The sequence below is a fragment of the Staurois parvus genome, unplaced genomic scaffold (genome assembly GCF_062004578.1).
Source record: "Staurois parvus isolate SC_StPar_1 unplaced genomic scaffold, SC_StPar_1.0 ptg001400l, whole genome shotgun sequence".
In the NCBI taxonomy this organism is placed as follows: domain Eukaryota; kingdom Metazoa; phylum Chordata; class Amphibia; order Anura; family Ranidae; genus Staurois; species Staurois parvus.
The window spans coordinates 81,937-106,785 of record NW_028319196.1 but is presented as its reverse complement, the minus strand read 5'-3'; the positions used below and the strand labels follow the sequence as shown (position 1 = coordinate 106,785).

The following is a 24,849-nucleotide window of genomic DNA, read 5'->3' as shown; positions in this document are numbered from 1 at the left end:
ACACCCACAGCCGGAAGAAATCACGTGCCACAGCTCCGACTTGCCCCGCACCATGTGACCTATCCGCAAGCTTCGTCCCACAGCCAACCGCTTGACGACTAGTAGGAGGCCCCTGCGTGGTGTTTCCTCATTGGCCGCGGCTTGGCCCAATCGCGTGCAGCCATCTGTGTGCCCTGAATGGCAGAAGAGGGCTTCCAATGGTGAGCGGACACCGGTGTAGGGGCGGCCAATGGGAGCGTCTTTGGGAGGAGGGTGTGGGGAAGGCATATAAGAGCGGCGGTCGGCCGGCGCTAGGTGCTCAGTGGATCTCAAGCGCTTCTGTTGATTGGAATCTCAGGGGGCGACCAGTCATGGCCCGCATCGTTCTCCTCGTCCTGCCGCTGCTGGCGGCTCTGTGCCTCGCTGAACCCTCCGTTTTCTTCAAAGAGGAATTCGCGGATGGAGGTATGCGGGGCTGTGCGCCCTACTGGGGACGGGGGGCCACTGGGGACAGGCTAGACTAGTACATCCCTCATAGATGATCAGCTGCTTTGGCCTTATAACTGGAGCCCCCCTGATAGCTGGGCGTGTAATCTGAAAATCTGCTGAGCTTTGTAGCTCTAGGACTACAAGTCGCAGCAAACCTGCTAAGCCTGTGCATGCTGGGACTTGTAGTACACTCACATAATCCCTGATGGGAGGTAATGTAAAAATCTGGCCTGGGTTATGCAGATGAACTACAAGTCCCAGGAAGCCTGTCAACTGTGCATGCTGGAACTTGTAGTGCAGCTCCATTATTCCTGTCTGCTGGACTGATAGCTGGGAATGTTTATTGGTTGCTGGGAAACTGAGTCCCAGAATGTCTGTGCATGCCCGGGCTTGTGGTGCAGCTGTGTGATCCCTGTTAGACGGTAATCAGACAATCTGCTGGGGAACTACAAGTCCCAGAGGCCTCCCCTCTCTGTGCATGCTGGGACTTGTGATCCCTGTCTTCTCGAGTGATAGCTGGGTGTGTAATCTGAAAATCTGCTGAGCTATGTGGCTCTGGATTAACTAAATTGCAGAAAGCCTGCCATGCCTGTGCATGCTGGGACTTGTAGTGCTGCTGCATGGTCCCATTTAGGAGGTAATCAGTCCTGTGTTATGTAACTGCAGATGAATTACAAGTGCCAGAAAACCTGCCATGTCTGCATGCTGGGACTTGTAGTGCAGCAGTTTGATCCCTGTTGGGAGGTAAACTGAAAGTCTTCTCTGGGTTATGTAGCTGCAGATGAACTACGAGTCCCAGAATGCCTAATGTACGTGTGCATGCTGGGATTTGTAGTGCTGCCGTACGGTCCCGTTTAGGAGGTAATCCTGTGTTATGTAGGTGCAGATGAACTACAAATCCCAGAATGCCTGTTGTACCTAAGCATACTAAGACTTGTAGTGCAGCAGTTTGATTCCTGGTGGGAGGTAAACTGAAAGTCTTCCCTGGGTTATGTAGCTGCAGATGAACTAAAAGTCCCAGAATGCCTGATATACGTGTGCATGCTGGGACTTGTAGTGCAGCAGTTTGATCCCTGGTGGGAGGTAAACTGAAAGTCTTCCCTGGGTTATGTAGCTGCAGATGAACTAAAAGTCCCAGAATGCCTGATATACGTGTGCATGCTGGGATTTGTAGTGCAGCAGCGTGATCCCTGTTGGGAGGTAAACTGAAAATCTTCCTAGTTATGTAGCTGCAGATGAATTACTACAAGTCCCAGAATGCTTGGTGTACCTGTGCATGCTGGGACTTGTAGTGCAGCAGCATGATCTCTGCTGGGAGGTAATCTGAAAATCGTCCGCGGTATGTAGCTGCAGATGAACTACAAGTCCCAGAATGCCTGATGTACCTGTGCATGCTGGGATTTGTAGTGCAGCTCCATAATCCCTGTCTGCTGAAATGATGGCTGTAATCTGAAAATGTATTGCAGGTGAACTACAAATTGCCCCAGAATGCCTGGCTGTCATATCTGTGCATGCTGGGGCTTGTAGTGCAGCTGCTTCCTCTCTGGCTGATCATGTAATCTAGCAATCGGTGCTGATTTCTCCAGATAGACCTAGTAAACCTGATGAGGTCATGCTGAGACTTAGTTTTTATGGACCCATGAAAGTGCTGCTTGAGCAGGACTGCATCCCAGTGAATACAGACAATGCTTCCATGGGTCCAGGAAAGAACTACAAATCCCAGCATGAGTTACTGAACCTCACAGCGCAAAGTGTCAGATCACAGAGTGAGATCTGAGTGTGTTTACCCCCCCGCGGGGGATACAGTCTGTTCTGTGATCTGCCATTGTGCTGCTATTACAGCTGTGGGGTTTAGAAGCTCATGCTGGGACATGTAGTCCCCCCTCCTTCTATAACCCACTGTAGATCCATCATGGCTGCCGAGTCCCTGTGTGCACACTTCTGTAATGACAGGATGTGCCATAAGTGTAACCTGACATTTCCTGTCTCCCAGGACCCGGAGAGGATGGTGGTAATTAGAGCCTTGTGTTCAGTCATTAGCCCGGCTTTATTCCGTATTATAATCCTCAGTCTGATAGGTCATTGGGGAAGGGGCAGGGGGGATCTAGGATCCTTGGGGAAGTGTCTGGGGGGGGGGGGTGTCTAGGATCTTTGGGGAAGTGTCGGGGGGGGGGGGGGTCTAGGATCTAGGATCCTTGGGGAAGTGTCTGGGGGGGGGGTCTAGGATCCTTGGGGAAGTGTCTGGGGGGGGGGGGTCTAGGATCCTTGGGGAAGTGTCTGGGGGGGGGGGGTCTAGGATCCTTGGGGAAGTGTCTGGGGGAGGGGGGATCTAGGGTCCTTGGGCAAGTGTCGGGGAGGGGGGATCTAGGGTCCTTGGGCAAGTGTCGGGGGGGGGGGGATCTAGGGTCCTTGGGCAAGTGTCGGGGGGGATCTAGGGTCTTAGGAGAAGTGTCGGGGGGATCTAGGGTCTGAGAAGTGTCGGGGGGGGGGGGGATCTAGGGTCTGAGAAGTGTCGGGGGGGGGGGGGATCTAGGGTCTGAGAAGTGTCGGGGGGGGGGGGGGGAATCTAGGGTCTTAGGAGAAGTGTCGGGGGGTATCTAGGGTCTTAGGAGAAGTGTCGGGGGGGATCTAGGGTCTTAGGAGAAGTGTCGGGGGGTATCTAGGGTCTTAGGAGAAGTGTCGGGGGGGATCTAGGGTCTTAGGAGAAGTGTCGGGGGGGATCTAGGGTCTTAGGAGAAGTGTCGGGGGGTATCTAGGGTCTTAGGAGAAGTGTCGGGGGGTATCTAGGGTCTTAGGAGAAGTGTCGGGGGGTATCTGGGGTCTTAGGAGAAGTGTCGGGGGGTATCTGGGGTCTTAGGAGAAGTGTCGGGGGGTATCTGGGGTCTTAGGAGAAGTGTCGGGGGGTATCTGGGGTCTTAGGAGAAGTGTCGGGGGGTATCTGGGGTCTTAGGAGAAGGGTCGGGGGGTATCTGGGGTCTTAGGAGAAGGGTCGGGGGGTATCTGGGGTCTTAGGAGAAGGGTCGGGGGGTATCTGGGGTCTTAGGAGAAGGGTCGGGGGGTATCTGGGGTCTTAGGAGAAGGGTCGGGGGGTATCTGGGGTCTTAGGAGAAGGGTCGGGGGGTATCTGGGGTCTTAGGAGAAGGGTCGGGGGGTATCTGGGGTCTTAGGAGAAGGGTCGGGGGGTATCTGGGGTCTTAGGAGAAGGGTCGGGGGGTATCTGGGGTCTTAGGAGAAGGGTCGGGGGGTATCTGGGGTCTTAGGAGAAGGGTCGGGGGGTATCTGGGGTCTTAGGAGAAGGGTCGGGGGGTATCTGGGGTCTTAGGAGAAGGGTCGGGGGGTATCTGGGGTCTTAGGAGAAGGGTCGGGGGGTATCTGGGGTCTTAGGAGAAGGGTCGGGGGGTATCTGGGGTCTTAGGAGAAGGGTCGGGGGGTATCTGGGGTCTTAGGAGAAGGGTCGGGGGGTATCTGGGGTCTTAGGAGAAGGGTCGGGGGGGATCTGGGGTCTTAGGAGAAGGGTCGGGGGGGATCTGGGGTCATTGGGGAAGTGTCGGGGCTATTGGGGGGAGGTGGGGGTTCTAGGGTTGTTGGTGGATGTTTTTTGGGGGGTGGTTCTGGGGGGTTGGGGGAAGCGTTGAGGGGGATGGGGTTCCAGGGTTGTTGGGAGAAGTGTCTGGGAGGGTTCTGGGTTTGTTGGGGGGGGGGGGGGGCTTCCAGGGTTATTGGCAGTATGGGGTTCCGGAGTTGTTGGGACAAGTGTCGGAGGAGGTTCTGAGGTTGGTGGGAGGGGTTGTTGGAAGTGGGGTTCGGGGCTGGTGGGAGAAGTGTCGGGGGAGGTTCCGGGGCTGGTGGGAGAAGTGTCGGGGGAAGGTTCCGAGGTTGGTGGGAGGGGTTGTTGGAAGTGTTGGGCTCCAGAGTTGTGGGGGGGGTTGGGAGGTTGGGTTTGTTGTGGGAAGTGACAGGGGGCAGAGTTGTGGGGCCAGTAGAGGAAATGTCGGGGTGGGGGGTTCCGAGGTAATTGGGGAAAGTGTTGAGGGAGGCTGTTCCATGGTCCTTGGGGGAAGTGTCTGTGGCGGGGGGGGGGGGGGGGGGAGATGAGGTGCGTCAGTGGTGGTTCTCATGTGATCTGATATGGGCAGCTATCTGTACAGTTTGCCAGCATGTGTCCAGTCGTAGTTCAGCTGCCTGGGTCATTTGGGTCAGGGTTGAATGTCTGGAGCGTAGACGGTTTGTTCCAGGCGTTCATCTTTGGATACGTTGGGGGGTTGATTTACTAAAACTGGAGAGTGCAGAATCTGGTGCAGCCCCGCATGGTAGCCAATCCGCTTCCAGGTTTTGTTCTCAAAACTTCATTGAACAATCTGAAGTTATTAGCTGATTGGCTGCCATGCACAGCTGCACCAGATTTTGCAGTCTTCAGTTTTAGCACATCTTCAATATACTGCCCGGGAAGTTGTGCGGTGCATAGTTCAGCAGCAGAGGCGGGCATGGCTGGATGGCGGGCATGGCTGGATGGCGGGCATGGCTGGATGGCGGGCCCATGCCTTCAGCCCACACCTGAACACTGGAGTCTCAGGGCTGATCGCACAGTGTGCATGGGGCCTGAGATGTGTATATGGATGTTTGGGAATGAAGTTTCAGCGTTCCCCGAGGGAGTGTTACTGGATATACCAGGGATCGGAGTACATGGCTGCACATTCCCAACCCTGCCTTTGGTTGCCCAGGTAACATACCATAGACTGACGCTCTAGAATCATCCATCTTGAGCCATACCTATACATTCAGCTATACATGAAATCTCTACGTTCTATTTATAGATTATGGAAGGTTTAGGTCTCTTCAATGGGCATATTTTTGGCTTTCATTCTGTCTAGAAACCGGATGGACGCGCTCAGTTGACTCTGAATTGGGCAGATGTCGGGTGACGGTCTCTTCCTGACTGATTAAACATCTCTTGTGTAATGGTTTTGCTGTGTCTGGGCAGGTTTCAGACCCAATACGTTTTTCTGGAAGCTGATTGGGCAGCTTTGACTTATCAACGTCCACCCAAAAGATTAGTCAATCAGAATCTGCATGAGCCCTATTCATCTATGCAAAGTCTTGATGGATCTGCGCCTAGTAGAGATGGTGTAAGTGCAGGGCTGTCTGCCGTGTCCTCCCAGCCTCCTCCTGTTCCAGCAGTCTAACCGGCTGGGCTGCTGTGTAATGAAGCCGTTCCTCCCATTTGTCCCTGAGTCATCCTCCCTTCCTGGTCATCATGCAGCTGTATGAATCTTCTGGAAGCAGAGAGGGAGGAGGAGGGTGCTCATTGCATGACTCTCCACACCGCCACCCAATCCCCCCCCCCCCCCCATGCCCCATCCCCCTCTGCTTTTCATAGTGAAAGAGAAAGCATGGGCTAAGTATCCTAATTAGTATCGCCCTTCCTGTATGTGTACAGAGTGACTATGGGCTGCCAGTCAGGCCTCGGCTTCAGTCTCCTTTGCAGTATGCACCTTTAATGGGTGCAATTTATTTAGACTTCAAAAGCCTCCGTTATTAACAATGTCCCGGCCAATTCTGATATTCCTCTCCTACTTGTAAAAAGCATCACTTTTTTGCTAGAAAACTTAGAGACGTCAGTATCTAAAAATCTCCATAGGCGATGCTTTAAAGGCCTTTACAGGGTACCTGTTTAGTTACACAGGAGGTTTGGCGCTAAAATATTGCGTGCTCTGACATTTTTATTATTACTATACAGGATTTATATAGCGCCAACACTTTGCGCAGCACTTTACAATATAAGGGAGACAGTACAATTACAATACATTTCAGTACAGAAGGAATAGGAGGGCCTTGCTCGTGGAGCTTACAATCTAAAGGAAGGGGGAGGTGATACAAAAGGTGATAGCTGCGGGGGATGATCTGGTGGAGGTGATTCAAGTACAGTTCTTAGGTGGAGGTGGGGTAGGCTTCCCTGTATAAGGGAGTTTTCAAAGATCGCCTACAGGCAGACAGGGTGGGGGCTGACCGGACATTCTGTGGTAGGGAGTTCCAGAGGATGGGAGAGGCTCTAGAGAAGTCTTGGAGGTGAGCGTGGGAGGAGGTGATGAGGGAGCTAGAGAGGAGGATATCATGGGAGGAGCGGAGTGAGCGATTTGGGCGGTATCTGTGGATGAGGTTGGCGACGTAGCTAGGGGCAATGTTGTGGATGGCTTTGTAAGCTGTGGTTAGTATTTTGAATTTTATACGTTGGGTTAGTGGAAGCCAATGAAGGGATTGGCAGAGAGGGGCAGCAGTCATTTGCAGCAATACCTCACGTGTGGTGTGATTGCTATTTACATATGTGCGGGGGACCTACATGCATGTTTTCCCTTGTGCACATGAGCGAGCATTACATTTTTTTTTTTTTCATTAAAAGAAAACTAAAAAAAAAATTTTTTTTTATTGCGATCACTAGGTATGAACAACATCCCTTTATGATCGCATGCACCATGACAGGTCCTCTTTATGGAGTGCTCTGGGGTCCTTGGACCACAGATCCCCTCCTCTGGCCACCAAAGCATCTGATCGTACCAAAATTGGTGTGATCTGATGCTTCACAAGCCGGTAAAAACATGAGACTGAAATCAGAAATGACAATCCTCGTCGCTTCTGGTTTCTGACATCATGTAGTGGGAGGAACAACCTCCATTCCTTCCCGCTGTGTCTCAGGAACAGGGTGCCGCCAGTCGCATCCTCATTGGGCTCCCCAACTGCATGGTGGTGGCGGGAGGGGGGCGGTGCTCCCTTCTGCCACCTGTAAAAGTAATCCAGTGGCTTTTTAACTGCTAGCATTGCTCTTACATTGAAGGGGCCCGCTGGCCCTAACCCTAGGTTCACATCTGTGCGGGTGGTGCTGCTGTGGAGCCACGTGAAAATCCGTGCAGCCGCACCACCTGCACAGAGAAATGTGGACCCGCGGGTGGGTGCCATTAGTTCTAATGGCACGCGGCCCGCACTGGAAAACGCAACCGTACTGGGAACCGAGGTTCCTGCGTGAGCTGCGTTTTCCAATGACGTGCAGGGACTTCTTCCTTGCGTGGCATGGGAGTCCATTCAGATGAATGGTCTCTCGTGCCCATGCAAAACGCGGCCCGCACGGCCGTATATATGTAAACCGGGGGTAAGAAATGATCTTGACGGAGATATCGCCCTTCTAATCCAGCGACGTACCGGTATGTCATTGGAGAAGAAGCCGTTAAATATTTCCTTAGGGTCACCTGATTGAAGGAAAATGCACACACCAAATACAGGGGGCGCTTCAGTTAATGCCTTCAACATTTTCTGGCATTTTATGTAGTTGGGAGCCCTGCTCCAGTCGCATGAAAACTTGATGCGTGCAACAAATTCAGGTAGGTAATAATAAAAGCACCCGTGCGCAATCTAAAAGACTAAGATGTGCGCAATCTAAAAGACTAAGAGTGCGTTCACACTCGACTTATTTCTAACTCTTGCCAAGCACCCCTATAGCGTTTGACAGGCGTTTGGGAAGCGTTTTTAATGCTCCTCAAACTGTCCCCGAACGCCCCATGCGTGGTTTTGAGGCGTTTGATAAATGTTTGCCAAGAGCTAAAACCACACCACAAACGCCTATAATGAAGTTAATGGTATTAACGCTCTGCAACCGCACCGCAAACGCCTGCCAGGCATTTGAGGAGCGGCACCATAGACTTGAATGGGAGGCTTCAACTCCTCCTGACTCGACATGAGGCGCCCGTTTTGCCGTGACGCTAATGCTTCAGTGTGAACAGCACTGTGCAGAATTTTCATAGGCGTTTGAGAAGCGTTAAAACCCCTGCCCAAATGTCTGACGTCTGCTGACAAAGCTAGTGTGAACGTAGCCTTATGTATAAAAAATATCACAAAATACTACGTCCTCATATGATCACAGCAATAGAAAAAAGACAGCGCTACAGGCAGAGAATGCTGACAGTCCACATAAACTATGTATCCATGCTCAACGTATAAACAAGATAAGAATGCCCTCCACTCAATGATCCAAATGTATCAGAATGTAACTATTCAGCAAAATAGCAGACGAAAACATCCAGGTGAAAGTCTCAATGCAGAAGTATGAGAAAGTTCCCTTCCGTCCAAGTGTTCAAGAGTAAAATGAAATCAGAACTCCACTGGTGATTTCATTTTACTCTTGAACACTTGAATGGAAGGAAACTTTATCATACTTCTGCATTGAGACCAGGGGCGGACTGACCATTTGGGAACTCGGGCACTGCCCGGGGTCAGAAGGGGGCCCCATGAGATGCCCCTGGTACCTTTCATAGGCTTTTTTGAGTTTGGGCAAGGACACAGGGGCCCCATGATCCCCTATTGCCCGGGGGCCCCATGAGTTGTCAGTCCACCCCTGATTGAGACTTTCACCTGGATGTTCATCTATTTTGCTGAATAGTTACATTACTATTCTGATACATTTGGATCATTGACTCAAGGGGATTCTTATATTTATACATCGAGAATTGATGTAGTTTGTGGACTTTCAGCATTCTTTGTAGTGCCGTCCTGTTTTTTTCTATTGAAATTCAGGTAGTTATTTGTATCATTTTCCTATATGGTGCTATTTCAACAAATGCGTACCGCCATATTGGTGATGAGGGAAGTGGCGTAAAGACCCTTCCATGTCGGTGTAGATAGTCACGTCTTTTAGACTGTTCTGCAGAAGAATGTCTGTTTCTATGGAAGTGATATTTAATGTTTCTCTTCTCCAAAATTTTGTAAATCGCTTCTCTGCCTGTGAAACGTCTCCACTTCAGAGATGTAACTGATTCCTATGTACCTTACTGACACATGAATGTCATGAGATCAGCCACTTGTCACATTAGCATGAGACCGTTCTGAAGCGCGTCTACAAGACTGAATTCCAGTGGTAGTGCAATAAACCGTTTTGAACGAGAATCTTGTAATGGGGACAGTTGTTGAAGCTGTACAGATAAACCTGATTGCAACTGAATCAAATGCTACAGATACATAGCTTTCTACTGCATGCATTGGATACCAGGGGCATACACGCCATTCTTGGATGGCTGTGATTACAAGCTTTGAAAGGGCCCATACGCTGTGCGTTCACTGGAGGATTTAGGGAAAGGTTCTGTAGATTGTAGAGCTATTGTAAGGGCCAATTCACACTACCTTTGTGCTTTTCCTGCATCCAAAACGCACAGAAAGTAGGTGATATGGTTGTCATTGTCATGGTTCACATCTGTGCTTGCAGTTCCAGTGCGTTCCAGATGCAAAAAGAACAGGCTGCATTTTTTCCTGTGTAGAACTGTTCTAGAACACAGTAAAATGCACTAGAACGCACCAAAAATGCACTGGAACGCAGGTGTGCCTATTTCAATTGAAAAAGTGGAAACAAATTAACTGGAATGCATAAAAATGCACTGGAATGCACATGTCCCTATTTCAATTGAAAAAGGGTAAAAAATGAACTGAAATGCATAAATAAATGCTTAAAAAATGCACTGGAATGCAGGTGTGCCTATTTCAATTGAAAGAGGGGGAAAAAATGAAATGGAATACATAAAAATGCACTGGAATGCACCAAAAATGCACTGGAACGCACATGTCCCTGTTTCATTTGAAAAGGGAAAAAATGAACTGGAATACATAAAAATGCACTGGAACACACCAAAAATGCACTGGAACGCACATGTCCCTATTTCAATTGAAAAAGTGAAAAAAATTAAATGGAATGCATAAAAATGCACTGGAATGCACATGTCCCTATTTCAATTGAAAGAGGGGAAAAGGTGAACTGGAATGCATAAAAATGCACTGGAACGCACCAAAAACGTGCATGCATAAGCGCATCCGGAACACGTCTGGACTGCGATTCTGTAGTGTGAACCAACCCGAAGTCAATGGAAACTCCAAAGGGCTTCACTCCAAGTGTCACCTCTATTACAGAATCTTTTGACGCAAGTAGTGATCACATGAGGTGTGGGGAAGAGGCTGTAACGTGTTTCACTCTGTCGTCATTTTTAGTCATCCCAAACAAATGGGGATCTGTTTCAGTCCAAGCTAGGACAGCGTAAAATGCGTGAACAGAACCCCCCACTTCCCTTTTCTTGCTGTACCGGGGATTGGGACTAATGTAAAGAAATCTGAAGTCGTTATGCTAGTAGTAAACTTATGTAATGGATCATTTGTGAAACTCTTCTACCGCCGGGTCCAGGTTTAGGTGGATGAATTGCCGTTCATGTCCTATATTGTAAAGCGCTGAGCACACTGTTGGCGCTATATAAATCCTGTATAATAATAATGTCCTTGTGGCAAACGGTCCCCAGACTATTCCAGAATCGCAGATAATGCAATGAGGACATTAAGTGGCTGTAAAGCGCATTCATTGTCAGGACACCCATGACTGTCCTTTGTGTAAAAGCTGGATGAAGTTCATAACTGGTTCCATACTTCAGTCACTTCTGGCAAACAAAGGTTTGATGGGCAGTTGCTTTAGAGAGGTATTGTTCCGTTGGACCTTGTGTGATCGGGTCACAAGCACTCTGCAGAATTGCTGTTGTATCTGCTCTTTGTCAGTGTGTCTTATGTGCTAATGTGCATTTTTTTTTTCTTTTCAGATGCCTGGAAAGAGCGCTGGCTGCAGTCTAAGCACAAGTCAGACTATGGCCAGCTGAAGCTTACTGCGGGCAAGTTTTACGGAGATGAAGAGAAAGACAAAGGTAAATGACCTCTATTTCTTCATGCTGGCATGTTACAGGAACTCCCCCCATGTCACTCCCCCCATGTCACTCCCCCCATGTCACTCCCCCCATGTCACTCCCCCCATGTCACTCCCCCCATGTCACTCCCCCCATGTCACTCCCCCCATGTCACTCCCCCCATGTCACTCCCCCCATGTCACTCCCCCCATGTCACTCCCCCCATGTCACTCCCCCCTCGACTCCCTGAAGCCAGTCAGACTTAACATTTGAGTGTCAGCTCAAGTCTTCAGTAGTACTGTGCTCAGGGGCGGACTGACCATTTGGAAACTCAGGCACTGCCCGGGGTCAGTAGGGGGCCCCATGAGATGCCCCTGGTACCTTTTTCATAGGCTTTTTTGAGTTTGGGCAAGGACCCGCCCCATGATCCCCTACTGCCCGGGGGCCCCATGAGTTGTCAGTCCGCCCCTGACTGTGCTTGTTGCACATGTGGTTAGACTAGAGAAGTCCTTAACCACTTCAAGTCCGAACACTTTTACCCCCTTCCTGTCAGGCCAATTTTCAGCTTTCAGCACTGTCACACTTTGACAATTGCGCGGTCATGCAACACTGTACTCATATGAATTTTTTAAGCATTTTTTTGAGACAGATAAAACTTTATTTTGGTGGTATTTATTCACCACTGGGATTTTTATTTTTTTTTTGCTATATAAATGAAAGTCCAAAAATTTTGAAAAAATAAAGTTTTTCTTATAAAATTTTGCAAATAAATCTCAAAAATAAGTCTTGGCCAAAATTTATTCAGTTATCTTTTTAGTAAAAAAAAAACCCAAATTAGTTTATAACCAAAAATTATTTTTCATTTTTGTTTACATTTTAAATTTTTCTATTTTTAACATACTGTCACCCTCACAGTACAGTGTCACCATAGTGACACTGTACTAGTGGGAGTGATTTTTTTTTTACACTGATTGCTTTTACACCCATAAAGGCTGTAAAAGCACTAATTTCTCCATCTCTCTGGCTGCATTCTTGCAGCCATTGAGAAATACTGTGAGAGCTGTGATTGGTCACAGCTTGTCACATGGTACAAGGCTGTTGTGAATAGCCCTGTACCATGTGATCTCTGTGATCATTCACAGATTTCACACGTAGTAAGCAATGTCAGAAGTGACATCTTGCTTACTACTCTTCATGTGATCACTGATTGGCCAATCAGTGATCACATGATCGGGACCTCACACAGGTCCCGTACAGCGATCGGTGTTCGGACACAGCGGGCACCAGATCACGGTGCCGCGTGCTCCCAGGGAGCACGCACAGTCCAAAATGGCGGGTGCCATTTATGAACAGCAGCCCACCCCTGCACTGCCCCTGTCAGGCTGTTTATATACATGGGCCGGACGGGAAGTGGTTAAAGGGTCAGTGCATGTCATGCTCAGCTGCAGCTCCACCATAGACTGCCGAAGGAACAGAATGCAGGCATCATGCACTCAAGTACAGTTGCAAAGCAATATGAAGTGTGGTTAGCTGGACTGAATGGTTTTTAACAGTATTTAGCTTGGCCTGAGACCCACTGCTAGGTTTTAAAGCCATTTTCGGTAACCTGTATACAGGTTTAGTGTTGGCACTCTAACAGATACCACTGTTGCTTCTTCCCTTAGGTCTCCAGACCAGCCAGGATGCCAAATTCTTTGCCCACTCTGCCGGATTCCCTGCTTTCTCCAATAAAGACAAGACTCTTGTAGTTCAGTTCTCAGTGAAGCACGAGCAGAACATTGACTGTGGCGGTGGATACGTGAAGCTTTTCCCAAGCACACTTGACCGGGCTGACATGCATGGAGAGTCAGAATACAACATCATGTTTGGTAAGTGCACTATCAGGACAGGTGTGGGAAAACATCACGGCTTTCTGAATGACATTGAGCCTATTGCCTGAATTTTGTAGTTTTCTTATTTAAATGGAAATTCCCTGCTTTGTCTGGTGGCCCGAGTCATGTTGCAGCCGGCTTGCCTAAGCCGCCTGCCGGAGAAGCTTTGTATTACAGAGCAGTTAGCTGTACAGAAATGGCATCAGACTGGACTCCAATCCGCTTGCCAACAGTCCCTGAGACCTACGTAGCACTACACACCATGCCATCTTGGTAGAGTGGTGCCATTAACTGCTTCCAGACTGCCCTACAGCAGAACTACTGCTACAGGATGGCAGGGTTGTGCAAACGCACGTGTGAAAAAATAAATATATGTTCATTCCAGAGATATAGATACATACTCGTGATTTTGTATTTCAGGGTAGGAACTGCGTGTGCACCACCCTACCCTTTCTGCCATTGGTGGCTACAGCTGTCAATCACTGGGTCCCGGCTGGAGATTCCTGCTGGCTCCTGGCGATCTCCGAGGAACACTGACAGGGGAGGGGTCTGTATGTAAACCATACAGTTCTCTCCCCTGTCAGCACCAGCATGCCGCTTTGTAGCGCGCTGCATAGCAGAACGCTACAAAGCAACGTACTTAGTAAATCACACACAGCAGTTTGTAAAACGGCACACAATTAACCCTTTGATCACCCCAGATGTTAACCCCTTCCTGCCCAGTGTCATTAGTACGGTGTCAGTGCTTTTTATTTTTACTGATATTAGTGTCACTGTGGATGTCAGTGGCAATTGGTCCCCCCAGTGTCAGAATGCCTGCTGCAGTCCTGCTATAAGTTGCTGATAGCTGCCATTACTAGTATTAAAAAAAAAAAAAGTATATATACCGCCATTTTAGAGATGCTATAACTTTCATGTAAACCAATTAATTTATACATATTGGGTGTTTTTTTTAGCAAAGACGTAGCAGAACCCATTTTGACTAGATTTGATTTTTTTTTTTTTTTTACTGGATATGTTTTATAGCAAAACCCCCCAAAAAAATTCCTGTATATATCACCATTTGTAGATGCTATCCCTTTAGCAAAATATATTTTAACCTAAATTTATGTAGAACTTAGTTTTTTTTTTTTTAAAAAAAAGTTATTTGATGTTTTATAGCAAAAAGTAAAAAATATTTTTTGTTTAACGCAAAAAATAAAAACCGCAGAGGCGCCCAAATACCACTGAAAGAGAGCTCCATTTGTGGGGAAAAAGGACATAAAGTTAATTTGGGTGCAGCGTTGCATGACTGCGCAATTGTCAGTTATAGTAATGCAGCGCCGTATCACATAAAATGGCCTGGTAAGGAAGGGGGGGTAAATCTTCTGAAGGGCAAGTGGTTAATATTCAGTGGCACCCCAGTGCACTAAAGCAATGCATCTACATGTATTGCAGTGCACCAATGTACAGTAATGCACTATCGTTCTTTGTGGTGCACTGTTGCAGAAAAGTGGTGCATGTCTGATGTGCTGGCAGGCCATTCAATTGAAGTGAATGTTAATATGCAACATATCTTGCGGTCAATGAAACCAGGTCTGGTTTTTATGGCAGATGAACACTACAAGAGATGCAGGCATGGCATCCTGTATGTCCAAAGAGGAGGCACAGATGCAAATTGGCCACCAGCATGGCTGCTACACTCAAAGCATTGCCTACTTGCCCTATGGCTAAATGACCTCACTATAGCAGGCATGTAATCCTGTCGTCTTTGTCTACCAGGTCCTGACATTTGCGGGCCACCCACCAAGAAAGTGCATGTCATCTTCAACTACAAGGGGAAGAACTTGCAGATCAACAAAGATATCCGATGCAAAGTGAGTAAATCATTTTGATGTCTTCGTCAAACTGAACTTTTAACTGTTTAAAGGGTTTAAACACCCTTTATTAGGGATGCACCGAAATTTTGGCCACCAAAACATATCGGCCGAAAATAGTCCTATCAGCCTTTTGGAGATAGGAAAAATGTAGCCGATACAGGAGACTGTGTACTGCAGATGTGGGGGGGGGGGGGCAGCTTTAATGGCTGAGAAAGGCAGGTGAGGAGCTGTGTATACAGTGATTGACTGTAACTATGTCGGTGCCGATTTTTAAATGTAATTACTGGATTTTTTTTTTCTTCACTATAGCGCACAGAATCAGCTGTCAGCCCCCAGCTAAAAGAAAGTTTCCTTTTTAGTTTCTTTCCCCAAGTTAAAAAAGTTTCCTCTTAGTTTTTCCCGTGATAAAAGAAACAGTTTCCTTTAGCTCCAGGGAAAGTGACAGCTAATTCTGTGAGCTGTAGTGAAGGGGAAAAAAAACGGCAATTGCATTTAAAAACCAGCACTGACATATAGTGACAGCCAGTAAGGGAGCCTCTCTGTATACACTGCTACCTCACTGTATACACTGCTCCTCTCCTGCCCCCTCCTTGCACATACTGCCCCCTCCTTGCACACACTGCTCCCAACCCCTTCCTCCCTACAAAGAGGACCTGTCACTCATATGCTATCACATAGGGGACTATTGGTCCCCTATGTGATGGCAATAAAATCATAAGTTAAAAAAATATACATGAAAGTAGAAAAAAATACAAAAAAAATTTTAGAGCCTCCCCACCCCCACATATTCAGACGTTTTCGGTTCTGTTTTCCACATGCATTCTGAATTTTCAGTATTGGTTTCAGCACCAGAATTTTCATTTCGATGCACCACTACCCCTTTGTCTTGTGTAATTGTATGTTAAAGTGATTTTTTTTTTTTTTTTACCCTGTACTTGCATTAGTTTTAGTAATATTCCAGAAGTGAAGATCCTTAGATGAAATGCATTAAATCCAATGTCATGCAAAGCACTGGTTTGCTAGTGGTAAAGGGTTAAGAATGTCTTAATTTTGGTTTTCACTGCTCTGAGGAATGGTCCCTTTTTTGTCTGGCTTCAGGGCAGGAAATGAGGAACGGAGCTGTCAGCTGGACAATAGACAATATTCCTAATGCACAGAGCCCCTCAGCCCTGGCTTTCAAATGTGTGCACTGTTAATGGGTGCCAGTGCACCCCTCTTACTGGGTGTGCATCAAATGCATGCCAGGTGCAGCATGGACCCTGTCACATTCCCTACACTATTTGTATGATTCTTTATGGTACGTGTGCTGCGATCACAAGATTTTGCCTCCCAACACCCACTACGTGACTTTACAGTGCCTGCAGTTTGTAAATAGTCGTAAATTAGAAAATCAATGGCCAGATACTACAAGAGTGACTTATTGATGGGTCTGCAACTGAAGGCTGTTTCCAATTGTTTTTAATGACTGATTTAAATCTAAAATCTGAATCTGTGATCCTTTTCCTTCCTCAGGACGATGTTTACAGTCATCTCTACACCTTGATTGTACGTCCCGATAACACCTACGAGGTGAAAATTGATAACAGTAAGGTTGAATCTGGCAACCTGGAGGACGACTGGGATTTCCTTCCACCCAAGAAGATTAAGGACCCTGAGGCCAAGAAGCCAGATGACTGGGATGAGCGTCCCAAGATTGATGACCCTGAGGACAAGAAACCAGAGGTTGGTGTCTGATCTGACCAATCCCTCACAGGGTAACACCTGTTGCTGATTAATACAGTACACTAATGTTCTGAAGAGGGTAGTGGAATCCATAACCACTTATGTTCTGAAAGCAGCAAACTATACGATTCCCGCTACCATTATCACAACTGTATAATGTGATATTGGGTAGTAGAGGGGTTTTTGTGTTGAGCATTTAATATTTACCTTTATACTTTATAGAGCTCTGCACTTTCATGTAAGAATTGACTGCTGTCTTTGGATTTCAAACATGGAATCTCCCACCATTGCTTTCCATATGACATTTCGTGGTTCTGTGTTTGAAATGAGGACCAGCTGCATTGCCACTCAATGGAGTTACTATGATCTTGCCCAGGGGCGGACTGACCATTCGGGCACTGCCCGAGGGCCCAGAGTCTGTAGGGGGCCCCATGGAATGCCCCTGGTACCTTTTTATAAGCTTTTTTGGGTGTGCTTTGAGTGTGGGCAAGAACACGGGCCCCATGATCCCCTATTGCCCAGTGGCCCCATCAGTTGTCAGTCCACCCCTGATCTTGCCACTGCAAGGCTGTAGTTTCGATTTAAGACCACTAACCTTCCGCTTTACCAGAAAATGTTTGTAGCTGGATAGATCTGAAGTTAGACACAGCTTAATTTGTTGGCATTCTGGGGTTAGCAGATGACTATGTAGATAAAAGCACTAAAAATGTTTTAATTCATTTTTTTTAATCCTTTGTTTTGCAGGACTGGGACAAAGCAGAACATATTCCTGACCCAGATGCACTGAAACCAGACGATTGGGATGAGGAGATGGATGGAGAGTGGGAGCCACCAGTCATCACAAATCCAGAATACAAGGTAAGTTGTCTTCGTCCTCGCTGAGTTAAGATGTGATTTACCTAGTCTTCGCATGTTAGAGCTTGGAAATATTTTAAAGGGTCCCCCATTTAGTTTTTCTGCCCTTGTCTTTTAAGTGGACTAAATCACTTAATTTCATTAGGTCATGTTTGCTATTTACTTTATAGAAACGTGACCGCTTCAAATGGGTTAAAGCACCCTGAAGATGCATGTAAAGGGGCAGCTTGCATGAAAGTGCTTGTAGTCCATTGATCCTTCCTGCAGCTCTGTAACTAGAGATCTGTACCTCAGTGTAGAACTGAGCTGGAGGAAGTGTCTGCAGAGGCCCATAGCATTGCACCTGAGAGTCCACTGATCGTGGTTTCAATGCTGTACAGACTTAAATGCAAAAATGCACGTTTTTTATATTTGAAAACGAATGCTTTTTTTTTTTTTTTTTTGAAACGGGTTGAATTTATGACATTAGTACTATAGGCTTTATTGCTTAGACTTTTTTGCTTATTAACTGTGAGGTGTTGTGTGTTCTAAAAAACCTTCCTATCTGAACAGTAAGCAGTTCAGTCTTCCAAATTTGGTGCTGGAGAACCGTAAGCAATCGGTCACGTCTCCTGCTGAAAGGCCATCCCTGGTGAAGCAAACTTCAACTTGGTTTCCTACCAATGGCTCAAGTGTTCCAGAAGCAGCCATTCTAAGTTGCTGTCTGTTGGAGAATATATAGGCAATCTGGAAACATCACATTATACAGCTGATGGCTGCCTATTGAAATGTACACGATAGAATTGTAAATTCGTTTTTAAAACATCTTAGCTTTAATACATCTGTACAAATTGAGCAATCGCTCAAAAATAGCCTTTTCCTTTTTCCCCAGTGAGGCTCACTTTTTTTTTTTATCCAGTAGTTGCAGACATGGATTCTGTGGCATCCCTTTATATGTGCATTGTCCCATAGTTAAAGCAGTAGTAAAGTCTTTAATTTAAAAAAAAAAAAGTGGGCCCTTTAGCAATTTAAAATAAAAGCACCACATACTGGCAAAATGACAGATTTGCCAGAAAAAGGAAGCCCTCCAACAGTGTGCATAAGAGTACAAAACAGCCTCTGGGCATAGCCCGGCTCAAGGCTGTACACAAGGTGTGAAAACAAAGTAAATTTAAAACGACTAACCCATCCTTGCAACTCATGAGGCCAATATACTGTTGCTCAGGCCATGACTGACTAAAAAGGAAGGAATATTGTTACCCAGGATACCTATGCCTTCTCCACCACCTTCTAAAATCTAAACCATAGAATATCAGAGCACTGATTTTTTTTATTTATTTTTACATTGAAATTTATCTCCTTAGTACCTAGGATCAGGACTTAACGTAGGCAGTCATTTAGCATGGACTAGTAGTGTCCCCACAGTTGTGGTGTTCTATAGTGGTAGCGTCTGATTCCAGCCATATGTCCCACACCTTGTCAATGTCTTGAGGCTGCCCGAAGAAGTTCCACATCTCCTTGTTAAGGGGTATGGCAGAAGTAACAAGTGATCTTCAAAATCTCATGGTGAAAGCATTACCTGACATCCATTTAATGGGCCTTTCCATCTTTACCTGGTCTTCCAGCCGTTTGAATGGCTGGGCTGTGATGACATCACTCCTGCACATCGCACAAGAGTCAGGGTTTCAGCACAGCACTCAATAGATAGCAATCTCCAGTGTGCTGTCTATTTCTATACAGTGTATGCATTGGTGATGTTACCAGTAGCTACAAATTCATATTTCCTAAATACATGTTTAGTAGATATTCATTGTACCTACAGGTAATACTTTTTAAAGGTTTGCCAGTGGTTGTCATAAAGCGGGCTTTGCTACAGCTTTAATTGGCTGACAGGGATGTGTATATTTGTAGCATAGTTAAGGGATGCTGAGGATGTGTTTTTAAAGCCATGGACAATTCTCTCCACCCATTTCACCTTGTTCATGTTTTCAGAGACCAAATTACATGTCCTCTATAGAAACCAGACTTAGAAGTAGTGTAACCGTTCTCATAGGCGCACTTATTAAAGGATAGGTTGGTTTGTACTTGAACTAACAAGTGGTGGCATTTCTGCAGGGAGAGTGGAAACCACGCCAGATTGACAACCCTGACTACAAAGGAAAGTGGGTGCACCCAGAGATAGACAACCCAGAATATACCCCAGATCCTACTCTGTACTCCTATGAAGACTTTGGAGCTTTGGGCTTTGACCTGTGGCAGGTAAGCAGACCTTCTCTATGGCCTTAAAACAGCGGTTGGTTGTAAATAATCAGAAGTAATAATGAGCTCTTCCTCGCAGGTGAAATCTGGCACCATCTTTGACAACATCTTGATTACAGACGATGAGAAGTTTGCAGAGGAACATGCCACTAATACATGGGGAGTCACAAAGGTATGTGTTGTAGGCAGGATGGCACACTACTAGCCTAATTCTCACAGGACTGGAACATTCGCCAGCCAGTCAGGACACAAGGGATTTTATTGGTTATTGTTGCAAGACTTGGTTTGCATGAACTGTCGCTTGTGTTCAACAGAACATGCCATGCCTGCTGTAACCTTCCGTCTAGGGAATTTTAAATGGGAATCTATCTGTGGCTCCTGTATAATAGCATGGAGTTTTTCACCTCTTCCAAACAGTGAAGCTATTTTGCTGTCACTCCCTAACCGAAACTGACCTTTCAAATAAAATCTGTGCGGTTGCTCCACATTAATGGGGTTTTCCAGTAGGTGGAGGAACATTGGTAGTGGCAGCTTCCAGCAGGACAGGACTCGTACATTTTAAAGTTAAACTCTAAGAACTGTTAAAATTCCAATAAATGCTTCATATTTTACCTGCAAAAGAATATTCTTTTGACCAAGTATTTTATGATTTACATTGGTGCTGGTTATGCGGGATCCGCTCACAGGATAGAGATATTAATCCATGGCTGCTCAACTTGTGGCTCTCCAGGTAGAACTACAAATCCCATGTTGCATTGCAAAGACTGACTCCCAAAGGCAGAGGCATGATGGGACTTGTAGTTCTGCAACAGTTGGAGGGCCACAGGTTTGAGCACCCATGGCTTAATCGTTGTTTGCTGAGGAGGTTGGAGGCAGAGGTGATACAGGCAGCAAAAAACAGGCACCTCCTAAGTGTCAGCATGATTACAAAACTGTAAAATAAGAGGGACAAGTTAGCAGCTTTCCTAACCAGGTGTGCAAATTGGCATGCTATGGTGGAAGCTCTCTTGCCATATGAGGCATAAATCAGTGGAGTGATATGTAGATGATATGCTTGGTTCAACCTGCTAGATTTTTATTTATTACAGGTACTTATATAACGCTGTCCAATTTTATGCAGCGCTTTTACATACATATTGTACATTCACATCAGTCCCTAACACAAGGGGTGTACAATCTAAGGTCCCTAACTCCCATTCATACAAACACATATTAGGGACAATTTAGACAGGAGCCAATTAACCTACTGATTTAGTTGAGGACTAAATTGTCCAGTGCTTCTCTGCTCCTGTCCAAATTAATCATTCTAGCTTTGGAATGTGCGCACACTGGAAGAGACTCACGCTGACACACAAGTTCAGTCTATGAACACTTCTAGTTTATGATTTATAAAACCTTTAGAAATATAAAAAAGTATAAAAGTAGATACGTATAAAATGTATAGAAAAATGTATATATTCTAGGAAACCAAATAGGCATTTTACCATATCCATCACGCTACCAGCATGTCTTTGGCACAGAGAACATGCAAACTCCAGGCAGATGGAGCCGTGGTTGGGATTCGAACCTATGACCCTAGTACTGCCAGGAGGAAATGCTAACCAGTTCATGATCTTTAAATGTGACCATTTGCTAAGAGTATCAGTGTTATACACTTGGATAGGTGTCTGAAGGAGTTCACTTGACATTTTCAGACACCAAAAGTGTATTATATTTAGTGTAGCTTCTCCATCAGTTATGATCTGAAAAGGACGATGCTTAGGGGTGGAGGGTGAAATTGGCACGATAACCTTAGTACTTTTGATATAGTCTAATTGAATACTGTATGTGGTTAACCTCTCCCTTTAATGACTGCTGAGTGTCTCATATGTAGAGCACGATATGGTAGAAATGGTGTTCTGTACCTGTCCTGCATATCTGTCTGCATATATTTGTTCATTTTTAGCGATACACCCTTATTTTACTGATTTTTGTCCTGCATATCTGTCTAGATTCTTTTTCGCAATTAAAATGTGAAGTGTACTGTTCCCTTTTTTTTTAACTTTTTTTTTTTTTTAATTTCACTTTCTTTGTAAAAAAATCTAGTTAATAAAAATAGGGATGCGCCAAAAAAAGGACCTGTCACTTATTTCAATCACAAGGGATGTATACACTCCTTGTGATATGAATAAAATTGATTACATTTTTTTTTTTTAGGGGCACGGTAACAGAAAAAAAATTGTGCCCCGCCACACGCTCATATGTAAACTGTGTTCAAACCTCACGTGAGGTATTGCCACAAGCGTCCAAGCAAGAGCAATAATTCTAGCACTGAACCTCCTCTGTAACTTTACACTGGTAACCTATAGAAAATTTTAAAGCGCCACCCATGGAGACTTTTTAAAATATTGCAGTTTGACGCCATTTCATGAGCCTGTGCAATTTTAAACCATGACATGTTGGGTATCTGTTTACTCGGCCTAACAGCTTTCATGTTTAAAAAAAAAAAAAAAAAAAAAAAATTTGGGTATATATTTTTTAATCAGTGTTTTATTTTATTTTTTTTCCCTCAAAAATTGCTTTGAAAAATATATTCATTTTTAAAAACTATCCATTTCGGTTTTCATTTCAGTGCACCACTAAATAAAAATCTGATAAAAAAAAAAGATGCTTCCTGGCCTATGGTGACAGTGCTCAGTCTATACTGTATAGAACAGCAGTATTGTCAGCCTAGGGCAGGATATGGCAGGACTACAAGATACCCCTCTTACATTCCTCTAACTTGCTGGGAACAATACAGCGCAAAGGGTTTGCAGTTCTTAGAACAGGACGTTCAGCACAGGCGGAGTTCACAGGAAGTTATGATCTCAATGGGTTTGTGGCAGATAGCGGGTATATTTGCACTTTCAAATAAAACGGTTTCTATGGTAGTCAACAGACCAAAAGGGATCAAGTAGACCTTCTTGTTGGGGTTTGCACTTTACACCTTAGCTTAGAATGGAATTTGCATGTATGTATAAGCTGGCAGACCTCAGGAACCACTGGGTCACTCTGGACTTGTGCCGTAAGCAAGAATCTGGATACTACAGGAAGCCATTGATTTGGACATTGGGAGTAGAGAAGGTAAACTGCTAATGCCAGGCTGTTCTAGCAGACGGTGTGCTGCCAAGTCTTGCGCTCATGCATTCCTATTGGATCTGCCTCACTGATTAGTAGGAAAGAGATGGGAAGGAGCAAAAAAAAGCCTTGACAGTATTTGGAAATGCAAAGCTTTGCCTGTTGAAGTGACCTCAGATTCAGCTGTGGGAGGAAGGTTTGGAAGGCTGCTGCAATTTTAGGTGTCCACACAATTACTCGTTTGCCCCCAGTGACAGTTTCTTTAATAGTCTGTAAAACTTAAGGCACACCTAACACTAAATAAACCCGTTTTAATATTTCATCTTTAACCATACAGGAGGGAGAGAAAAAGATGAAGGAACAGCAGGATGAAGAGGAGCGCAAGAAGCAGGAGGAGGAAGAGAAGAAGAGGAAAGAGCAGGAGCCTCCTGAAGAGGTTGATGACGATGATGACGACGACGATGATGAAGAGGAAGAAAAAGAGAAGGAAGATGAGGAGGAAGAGGAAAGCGAAGGACCTCAGAAAGATGAGCTTTAAAGATGGCGTCTCTCCTCCTGACCAGCGCTCTCCCCTTCCCTGGGCGATCATGTCTTGGATAGGAGAGGGGAAATGGGATCGTTCTGTCTCTATGAGACTCAAAATTTATATATATTTTTTACAGTTTTTGTTTTAACCCTGTAATGGAAGATGATCTGTCAATCTTCCCTTATCCCTTTTACCCATATCCTCTCTCCTTATCCCCTCCCCTTCAGTCTTGTCACCAAGTCTCCTCCTGCCCTTAGGCCCTGGCTCCCATTGCAGTAAACATCTGCGCCACCTCCGCAGTATACTCCCTGGCCTTTCCCTGTGTGGAAGTGGCCAACTAGGATAATTTAAATTGTGATCCCCCCTAAAACCACTTCTGAATATTTCCTCCCCATCCAAGGGGCTTGTGAGGTACATTGGCCATTGTCACAACACCTGGTCAAACATTTGCCAAACCAATCACATTCCATCAGCCCTCATTTCACATTGCAGTATCAAATCGTGTCAGTGTTCTGTACAATTTGGTTGATGTAGTTTTTAGGGAACTAAAGCTTTAATTTAAAGCCGCCTCTGATCATGATGGCCATGAGGCTGCAGCCAGTGAACAATCCTCTGGGTGGCCATATTTTCCTGCACTGTCTACTTTATAATGCAGTCTACCAACTGTGAGAACTGTTGGGGGATGTGGGTGGACAAGGAAAACCTTAAAGTGGCTTTTTTTTTTTTTTTTTCAGAGGTCTGTTTCAGCCTGCATTTGGCGTTAAAGAACCCCCACTCTAGTATGTCACCAGAGTGGCTCTTAAATTTGGATTTGTCTCCCATTTATAGACATCTGCTCAAGTGTTAAAGGGGACTGGTGAGAACAGCAGTTGTGATCCAGCCAAGACTCCCATCTAGTCCTGGAAGCTTTCTTAAAGGGAGGTTGGTTCTGGGATCGCCCCTGGGGCTGGATGTGAAACCCGGCTATGATTAACAGCTTTCCTGACCAGTTCCCTTTAAGTGAACTTGCCAACACATGCCCCTCATTGTGCCCTGTGATGTGGTGAAATGGGCCTTATCAAGCTCTCAGTCCACCCTGCTTCAAGCTGTATGCTTCTAATTTATATTGATGCGGGGATCATCGCCAGAATGTATGTATGGGTTATGTTTTGGAATGTACAGATGTCTGTTAAATTTCTAATTAAAGGAAAAACCTTTTGTGTCCAAAAACCTGTCTGCTTTAATTCTTTGAATTGTATATTCTGTGCAGCTTCAGTTGGGTCTTGTTTAGAGAGGTGAATGAGGGCGGATAGGCGGCCTTTTTAGATGTGAGTTAAAGCAGGGCTTACAAATTTGCTTTGAATCTAGGAGCCAGATAAAAAAGAAGCCAGGTGGGGCGGCGAGCAGCATCACATGAGGGGGCGTGAGATGTGGTGTTCTACAGGGTATGAGGTTGGGAGATGGGAAGGGGGGGGCTGTGCTAACGTAGATAGGGTGCTGGTGAGATGTGGGCCCCTGTGTACAGGAAGTTGGGGGGTATGGGC

General features: G+C 45.9%; 1 protein-coding gene across 1 annotated transcript; it reads left to right on the top strand.

Annotated features, from left to right (window-relative positions):
* The first annotated feature begins 284 nt into the window (after positions 1–284).
* Positions 285–24,535, top strand: CALR (calreticulin). Its single transcript, XM_089661865.1, has 9 exons — positions 285–444; positions 11,079–11,180; positions 12,824–13,027; positions 14,792–14,886; positions 16,402–16,611; positions 17,356–17,469; positions 19,561–19,704; positions 19,784–19,876; positions 23,138–24,535. Exons 1-9 carry the CDS (start codon positions 351–353, stop codon positions 23,336–23,338), a joined length of 1,257 nt encoding a protein of 418 aa, XP_089517991.1. The 5' UTR covers positions 285–350; the 3' UTR covers positions 23,339–24,535.
* Positions 24,536–24,849: the final 314 nt, after the last annotated feature.

Bases quoted from the DNA above. Each gene is read 5' to 3' on its own strand.
- CALR (XM_089661865.1), top strand. From the start codon at position 351: ATGGCCCGCATCGTTCTCCTCGTCCTGCCGCTGCTGGCGGCTCTGTGC. The intron at 445-11,078 runs GTATGCGGGGCT...TTTTCTTTTCAG, and splicing joins AGAGGAATTCGCGGATGGAG to ATGCCTGGAAAGAGCGCTGG. The intron at 19,705-19,783 runs GTAAGCAGACCT...TCTTCCTCGCAG, and splicing joins TGGGCTTTGACCTGTGGCAG to GTGAAATCTGGCACCATCTT.